The sequence below is a fragment of the Bidens hawaiensis genome, unplaced genomic scaffold, assembly GCF_021521415.1.
Source record: "Bidens hawaiensis isolate Kalapana, Puna unplaced genomic scaffold, B.hawaiensis_p1.1 tig00019810_1, whole genome shotgun sequence".
Taxonomy (NCBI): domain Eukaryota; kingdom Viridiplantae; phylum Streptophyta; class Magnoliopsida; order Asterales; family Asteraceae; genus Bidens; species Bidens hawaiensis.
In genome coordinates, this window is record NW_027493012.1 from 377,901 (window position 1) to 386,983 (window position 9,083).

At 34.5% G+C, this 9,083-nt stretch overlaps 1 protein-coding gene and 1 pseudogene across 2 annotated transcripts; both read left to right on the top strand.

Moving 5' to 3' along the window:
• Positions 1 to 286: 286 nt before the first annotated feature.
• On the top strand, positions 287 to 2,214 carry LOC143559340 (photosynthetic NDH subunit of subcomplex B 5, chloroplastic-like). The gene is made up of 5 exons (XM_077047943.1): positions 287 to 643; positions 1,213 to 1,273; positions 1,350 to 1,412; positions 1,721 to 1,779; positions 1,878 to 2,214. The coding sequence occupies exons 1-5, from the start codon at positions 386 to 388 to the stop codon at positions 2,106 to 2,108; spliced, it is 672 nt and encodes a 223-aa protein (XP_076904058.1). The 5' UTR covers positions 287 to 385; the 3' UTR covers positions 2,109 to 2,214.
• A 2,373-nt stretch (positions 2,215 to 4,587) lies between these two features.
• Positions 4,588 to 8,503, top strand: LOC143559341 (serine/threonine receptor-like kinase NFP; annotated as a pseudogene). Its single transcript, XR_013139922.1, has 3 exons — positions 4,588 to 5,889; positions 7,508 to 8,258; positions 8,309 to 8,503. The product of XR_013139922.1 is annotated as a serine/threonine receptor-like kinase NFP (transcript).
• Positions 8,504 to 9,083: the final 580 nt, after the last annotated feature.

Sequence of the window (9,083 nt, forward strand, 5' to 3'; positions counted from 1 at the left end):
GTTTTTTTCCCACCTCTATAACTCTTGGGGGCTTGTTTGGTTCATTCAGATCTGAATGATTCAGGTCTGAATGAATCTCTGTCCCATTCAGCAACAACAACAAGTCTGAATGATTCAGACATAATTTTAACCATTAAGATATTTTTCTGTTTGGAACCAAACAGTCTAAAATTTGAATGAATCAGTTGTTTACATCTGAATGGTTCGTAAACAAACAACCCTTGCCTCTAAGTCACAATTCCAACATAAAATTGGTGAAGTACACGTGGCATAACATAACTTGACATTAAGATAAAACCTTTCAACAACAAGTCACGTGACCATCATCTTCTTTTACAAACTCAAAACACCAAAAGCCACACAACCACTATCCAAATAACAAAAAATGGCGGGTGTTTCAGTTTCAGCATCTGTTCTATCCATCACTTCAACACCAAAAATCTTAACTAACTCTCAACAACCTCCTAACAGAATAACGGTTTCTAACAATATTTGGTCCACATCATTCCGTGTCGGTTATAGAAGCAACAACAACAATGGTAGAAACTGGATAAGGAGATTGAACGCTGCGGGGTTGAGCGAATACGAACCCGATCTTAATGAAGATCCCGTTGATCGGTGGGACAACACCGGCGTTAGTGACGTATGCTTCTCGAATTTCGTACTCCAATTTAAAGGATGTAAATGAGCCGAGCCGAGCCGAACCTGAGCTCAACTTGTTTTGAGTCATGAGAACTCGAGCCTGTGTTTTAACTGATAATATCTTTGAATATTATTGGATTGTTATAATTGTATTACTTGTAATACAATTATAACGATCTGATAATATCCATAGATATTATCGCTTAACATTGAGGCTTGAGCTCTTTTTCTAAAGCATGAGTTTGGCTCGTGAGTTGTTTTCTTAAGTTTGAGCTCGGTTTTTTTTATTATTTATTAACTAATTAATACACGTTTTTTTTATTATTTTTACATATATTTTTTAATAAATCTTTAACAACCTTAATTGAACCAAAGCTAGGGTGTGTAGTGTAAGACTAATGCATAGAATTACAAAAAAGAAAAGAACATAGTAATACACGAGGCTTGGGCTCAATAACTAAACAATCTTTATTTAAGGCCCGGGCTTGGGAAAGCTCAACTCGTTTCGAGCTTCGAGCTCGATTAAGATTTGAGCTAAATTTTGATGAAATGAGTTTGGTGTTGGTGTAGGATGACTTTGTGTACGGAATCTATGATGGACACCACACTTATTATGAAGGAGATGACAAATGTAACAATTTTTGTTTTATTTTATTTTGAATTTGATTTTGATTTTTTGAGCTAATGGTTAAAGTTCGTGTTTGCAGCGACATTTTTGGGGTCGATAAAAGAAGATTACGCGGCGGTTGATCCTCCATCTGGATTTCAAGGTACATCTTCTGTTTTGCAGCATACATGTCACATTATACGAGCCATATGAGGTTATAAAGCTTGTATAACCTTTGCATACCACAAAATTATCATGTCGTTCGTATCATAGGGGCCATATAAAGCAAACTCTTAAATCATATGGCAACACATCACCATAGTCATAGACCATAGTCATAGCCAGTTCTAGTAAATTTATGTATGTCGTATTAGTATAGCTAGTTTAACAAGTTATACAAGCAAACATATACATTTTTGCCATATCAAGTTCCTATGAGCTTATACGGCTCGTAGATTGTATGATCGCCAGGTCTCATCTCGTGGTTATTTCTTCCCTCGGTGGCTCTTGGGATGTACTTCAATGTTCCGGTTAGATTCACCTAAAACTTTTTAACTATTTATACGCGTTATAAGATATTTTTATTTGATATGTTATAGAAGTGTGACAAATTGCTTATGTTGTTTAGGGAGAGTATTTGTACATTGGGGCGGCCATATTCGTTATAATATTTTGCATAATCGAGATGGACAAACCAAGCGAGGCGTATAACTTTGAGCCGCAAATATATAACATGGAGAGGGGTGCGCGAGACAAGTTAATATCGGACTACAACACGATGGATATTTGGGACTTTAATGAGAAATATGGGGATCTTTGGGATTTCACAGTCACTAAGGATGATATTATGAAAAGATAGTTAAAATTTAATAGAACACCTCATGTATATGGCAAAAAACTTGAAACTTTGTATTTATTTTCTTTACATGTTATTTTATAAAATCACCTAAAAAATCTGTTGTTTATGGTATTCTATTTGTATTTTGATGGTCATTAAAGTATTGTAAAATTTATATGTTAGGATTATAAAATGTTTTATTTAAATTTATTTTTAGGTTATTTTTATTTTATTAATTTATTTTTAAGCTGATATATTTTTGAATTTTCAAAAACAAATCAAAATGGGAAAATTGAGAAAAAATGTGACTCCTTCTAAACAACAAAAAATGAGGAAAAAGTTGATTTGACGCTGACGTTACATCTAGGAAATTTGAGCCGACTTCATCCTCGCTTAAATAAGTTTGTAGAAAAGTTTATGTGTGATTACTATTTACTAGACACATTTTGATACATTTCAAAAGTGAATTAGAAAAGTCCATCCCTAATAAAATTGGTGACCATTTTCGATTTGTTTTCTAAAATTCAAAGTCAAGAAAGTGATAGATTTTACTACTCTTTATGTGATGGAAGAATATTTATCTAACACATCAATGGTTCAATTATTTAGTGTATTGATATAAACATGGATTTAACTTATTTAATCCTTCAAATTTAACATTCCTTAACTTTTTTTGAACGACCAACTAAGTAACGCCGGGTACTCCGTACGCGGCCCCCATTGGCCAAAGGTAGCTCGAGCTGGCCACATTTCCGGACGGACGAAGCCCCTAGCGGTCCACCCTATTGAGGGATTCACCGGATAAAACCCGACCCCCACACCCGCCTAATGGCACGACAGCGAGGAGCCTGTGAAACCGGGTGAGATCAGGACTCGAACCCTGGCAAGCCAGGGTCATCCCTCATATCTCCGATATAAATTGGTGATAGTGAGGTTTGAACCCTTTACCTCTCACTAGTAAAATGAGTGCTCTACCATTGAGCTACATCTAATTTTATTAGTATTCCTTGACTAAAATGCTAGCTCAGCAAAACTTTTATTCTGTTTTATGTTATTTTCTTTTTTGATTACTTGACAAATTGTACACTAGCATGATTTAATGATTTACATCATTCATAAATGAATTAAATTACAATGTTTATTTTTCCTTTTTACTAGCAACCTTTTATAAGTTGGTTGTGGCTCAATGGTAGAGCACTCACTTTATAAGTGAGAGATAGGGAATTCAAACCTCACTATCACCAACTTATATGGGAGATATGAGGGATGATCCTGGCTTGCCAGCGTTCGAGTCCTGATCTCACCTGGTTTTACCGGCTCCTCGCTGTCTTGCCGTTTGGCGGGCATGGGGGTCGGGTTTTATCCGGTGAATCCCTCAATAGGTGGACCGCTAGGGGCTCCGTCCGTCCGGACTAGTGGCCGGCTCAGGCTACCTTTAACTAATGGAGGCCACATACAGAGTACTCGGCGTTACTTAGTTGGTCGTTAAAAAAAAACTAGCAACCTTTTAAAGTTGACAGTCTAGGACTAGTTTTTCTTTTGTTCACATGCTGTCATTTATTCAAAACAATGTCACTCGTATTGACAAAAGCTTTTATTATTAAAACCCCCACAGTGTATAACTATTTAGTCGTTAAAAAAAGTTATTTTTTCCTCAACATATCTTATACCTTTAAAACACTTACCTATTTAAATATAAATAAAAAGTTATTCGTGTACATATTCTTAAGTGAATATTTTTTTCAATCATGTAATAACTAATTTTTAAAATAAAAAAGAACTCTACGTAACAGTAACATACGTTTATTGGAATGCTAAATTACACTATTTTCAACAAAAAAAGAAAATAAAAAAAAAATCATTGAGTTAGAAATTAATCATATGAATTTTATCAGGTATGGTTGTTGAAATACTCCGTATTTGTTAAGGGATCACGTAGTACCAACAAAAAGAAATCTGTAATTATGTAAATAACTAATTCAGGTTTTATTTATCGGATATAATTGTGTTTTCGTCAGCTTTCCAATTAAGAAAAACTCGCTAAAAAAACAAAGTAACTAAGATTCTTGTAAGTAGAATAAAAAAAAGACAGTGAAATCTTCAAACTTCACCTTAATTGAAGAAAATCAAGATTAACTACTTCTTCTCAAATTTATTTTACCATATATATTTATGCGCTCAATATCCGAAAAATAATGAACTAAACAAGTTTCGATAATAAACATATTAGCCTAACATAATATACAAATTAATTTATAAGAGTGTCTCTTACATGCATGTCATGCGACATTGAGGTCGAGCCATCCTTGGCGTGGCTAACGCAAACATTGCATGCAAGTCATGCAATGTTGAGGTTGAGCCATGTAGCTACATGGGTCATGTTTGATATTTTTGTTTTCTTTTTATCTGATAAACTGATAAATTTATATTAAAAAGTGGGTTGTAACGAAAAGAATGAGTTATAACGTTACTGCTACGCATGGTTTAAAAACTTACACCCTTGACCCAAGAGTATTTTAGTGGGCCCGGCCTTGTTGAGCCGCCATGGTCATCATATTTAGTATGTGTAGACTTTAGTGTCATGCTTGACCAAGACTTTCTATTCTAGCACCACCCAACTTTGAATAGAGTCCCATGTGACTTCATTAGTTCAATTCAATGAATTCATCACTTATCTTCTTAAAACAACACCATCACAAAATACCAAAACAAAAAAACAATGAAATTCCTTTTGTTTTTCTTCCTTTTGCACCTTCAAAACTTCTTCAAACTTTCATTCCCACAAGCCTTACCTCCAAACACCACTGGCTATGCATGCAATATTAACCAAACCACACCCTCTTGCCAAACCTACGCCTTCTTTCGACCCATGGGTCCGAACCAACTCGACTTAGCTTCAATAAGCGATCTATTCGCAGTGAGACGCCCCATGATTGCAAAACCAAGCAACTTAACATCTCTAACCTCACCTCTTTCCCCTAACCAAGCCCTCTTTATTCAACTCACTTGTACTTGCAACTCACTTAACACAACTACAAATATATCATATGCTAGTATCAACTACACTATCAAGGCAGGTGACACTTTTTATCTTGTGTCCACTAGCCTCTTTCACAACCTCACAACTTACCAATCAGTGGAGATTGTCAATCCTACCCTTGTCCCTATAAACCTCACCATAGGACAAGATGTAACCTTTCCACTATTTTGCAAGTGCCCCACAAAATCCCAACTTCGAAATAATATTAATTATCTTATTTCATATGTTTTTGAACCATTTGACACCATATCTTCCATTGCTTCAAGATTTGGGACAACGAGAAACTCTATAGTAGAAATAAATGGTAATAATATTCAACCTTCTGACACCGTTTTCGTGCCTGTTTCACGGCTTCCCGAGCTCTCACAACCTCCTCCGGTTAACGTTTCATCGGATACAAAACGTGACAGAAAAGGTGAGGTTATTGGATTGGGAGTTGGACTTGGAGTTTGTGGAGTTATGCTACTTTTGATGAGTGGTTTTTGGGCATATAGAGAGTCTACATGGAAAAAAAAGAGGGTAGAAAAGAATAAAAAAGATGTAGAGAGTAAGAATTTTGAAGTGGGAGTTGGTCTTATGGCTGATGTTTGTTTGGATAAATATAAAGTGTATAGAGTTGAAGAGTTGTATGAAGCAACAGATGGGTTTGATGAAAGTTGTGTGATCCAAGGGTCAGTTTTTAAGGGTTGTATTGATGGGAAGTGGTATGCAATCAAGAGGATGAAGTGGAATGCTTGTGAAGAACTCAAGATCTTGCAAAAGGTACATCACTTCATCTTTCATTTACTCAAGATTACTTCATAAAACATATTGATGATTTTTTGAAGTTAAGAAAGTTGAATTTAGTGATGAACAACAAAAGCATAGACAATTTTTTTAGTATGTAATGTATAAAACATTACATCATACCTCTTTTATAGGAAAATTTAACTTTAGTAGGTTTTTCAAATTTTAAGAAATAGTTAATATATTGAAACTAAACGGGTGCCCGCGCGATGCAGCGTTTCCCGACCTTGGTAATCATGTAGATTTATAGGTCCTTGTTGTTTTGTTTGTAACCATGAAACCATTTATTGTTATAAGTAGATTCATAGTTCTTATTTTAATCTCAATTTAATATCGAAGTACAAACGAAAACGAAACCTAACCATTGTTAATGGTTTGGTTTTGTTGATTTTCAATTTTTAACGATCTAGTTTCAGTTTTCGGTGACAAAAAACCGTTGGCTTGACTCATACTTTAACCATCAAAATCGGACGACAAATGCCTATACGTAAAATTTCATTTTTTTAACTGAAAAGAAACTATGACAATATCATACTCAAATTAAAGAGAATTAAATGCTCGTTTTTATGATGCAATTTTTTTAAAATAATATTAACTTATGAAAAAGTTATGATCGTTTAAAAATCGTGGAGGTATTTGGGTTAAAAATGAAATTATAAAGAATAAATAGTTAAAAGATGAAGGACCAAATTTATAACTATTCTTTATATTTACAAAAGTTTATTAAAGTTGAAGGGGATGTTGTAACTATCTTAAAGAGGATTTGAAAACACGTGAAATTTAATGCTACAGTTACCATTTCACCCTATTTTAGTTTGTATCTTGTGTTTAAACAATTGTAAATCCCTTAAAATCTGCCGTCTTAATTTGCCCATATTTCCCTCATTATATATAGATATAGATAAATAACATAAATGAACATGTAAATTAATGCAAAAGTGATATAATTGATTATAATAAAAAAACTGAAAGATTTAGGGATCATAAAATCGGGCTAGACAATGCGTCGAGACTGTTGCTTATAAGACTTAGACCGTGTGTAGTGTGCGTTTTGTGTAGCCTAAAACACCCAGAACGTAGGGGTACACCGACCCCCGGGCGCTTTGGGCTTTATTTGGTGGGTGGCGCCTTCTACAAAACGTCGGTTGAGGGAAGGATATTGGTCAACGAAAATATGCTTTTCTACTTTTTTATATGTTTAGGTCATAAAAGAAACGTGTTAAGTAATTCAACGAGTGATATAATAGATTACATAAAAAAACGAAAGACTTAAAAATAAAAAAAAAAACAGGCTAGACAATCCGTCCTGACTACGCCGTAAAATCATTCGTAGCCCAAATTATGCTTTTGTAATATTTTCTTTTTATATGTTTAGTTCTTTTCTATCCTATTTTCATCTGTCTTCTAGTTCAAATAGAGTACCGGTTTTATTTATTTATTTTTTTTTTGAAAGGGGGGGGGGGGTGTTCCAACAAAAAATTTTTTTTTTCAAATATGACAATTAGAGAATGATTAGTCACTAGAAATGTACCTTTTTTTTTATATTGTTTTAGATGGTCATAACTTTTAATGTTTACTTTTCTTTTCTTTGAAGATTAATCATGGCAGTTTGGTGAATTTGGAAGGATTATGTATAGATTCGGCTGATGCAAATTGTTACCTTGTTTACGAGTACCTTGAAAATGGAAATCTATATACAAAACTACACGATCGCAAGTCAGAGAGGCTAAGTTGGAAAAGAAGGCTAAGAATCGCGATTGATATAGCCAACGGTCTACAATACATCCATGAACACACCATACCACGAGTCGTGCACAAAGATGTCAAGAGTAGTAATATCCTCCTAGATGCCGAAATGAGAGCCAAGATTGCCAATTTTGGGCTATCAAAATCGGGATGCAATGCTATAACAATGCATATTGTGGGAACTCAAGGGTACATGCTCCCGAATACTTATCCGATGGAGTTGTGTCGACTAAAATGGACGTTTTTTCATTCGGGGTTATTTTACTTGAGCTTATTTCGGGGAGGGAAGCCGTGGATGAAGCGGGAAAGGCTTTATGGGTAGAAGCATATGCCAATTTTAATGAGAATGAGGAGAATTATAAATATATGCTAAAAGGGTTCGTTGATAATTTTATTTTGGAGGAATCTTGCGCAATGGACGGAGTGATGAATGTTATGTCAATTGCCATCGCGTGTTTACATAAGGATCCTTCAAAACGACCAAGTATGGTGGACATTGTTTACGTATTGTGTAAGAGTGATGATTTGTTCACCTATCTGTCTGAGGATAGCTTTTCACCACATCGAGTTTTAGCAAGATAGGTCTGTTTTGGTAACTTGTGAGTATTATACCAACAAGAGTTGTACTTATGAACAAAAAATAAATTAGAAACGAGTTGTACTTATGAACGCCCGTAGCAGATAAATTAGCAACAAGAGTTGTACTTATGAACAAAAAATAAATTAGAAACGACACTTGTAGCTATGAAGTAAATCCATAGCGAAATGCGTGTTTGCTACAAATTTGGTCGTAACAGATACATGTTTTTGTAGTAGTAATGATCTAGGATAATCTAAGAATATTTTATAAGGAATTCGATATTGGTCTTTAGGGCTGTTCACGAAACGAACCGAACCGAACGCGGGCATGCTCATACTTGGTTTGGTTTGAAAGCGAGCCGAACCGAGCGGATTGAATTTAAAGAAACGAGCGAAATCTTTATGCTTGAACTTGGTTTGGTTTTGAAACCGAGCGGCTTGGTTCGGTTTGGTTTTGCTTGATTTCGTACAAAGTTTCCAATTTTAAATTTCTAAAACTTCAAAATAACATTAATTCAAGACTTTCAACTCTAAATTGTCTAAACTTTTACCTTTAAAATGTATAAAACTCATAGTTAACAATAAAACATATATAAAATGAGTTGATATGGTTTAAATTTGAACTTTGAATTCAACACAAAAGAGGGAAATTTTAAAAACTTTAAAAAATAGTATACTTTTACATATATACATAAAGTTTATATATATAAAACTAATATATAAAAATTAATTCGAGCAAAACGAACCGAACCAAACCGAGCGAGGCTTTGCTCGTGCTTTGATTGCTTTTAAACCGAACCAAGCCGAACGGCTCACTTGCAAACCGAGCCGAAATCGAACGAGCA

Excerpts from the sequence above, each read along its gene's own strand:
- LOC143559340 (XM_077047943.1), top strand. The coding sequence starts at position 386 with ATGGCGGGTGTTTCAGTTTCAGCATCTGTTCTATCCATCACTTCAACA. Across the intron at positions 1,274-1,349 it reads TTATGAAGGAGATGACAAAT|CGACATTTTTGGGGTCGATA; the intron begins GTAACAATTTTT and ends TCGTGTTTGCAG. Across the intron at positions 1,413-1,720 it reads TCCTCCATCTGGATTTCAAG|GTCTCATCTCGTGGTTATTT; the intron begins GTACATCTTCTG and ends TATGATCGCCAG.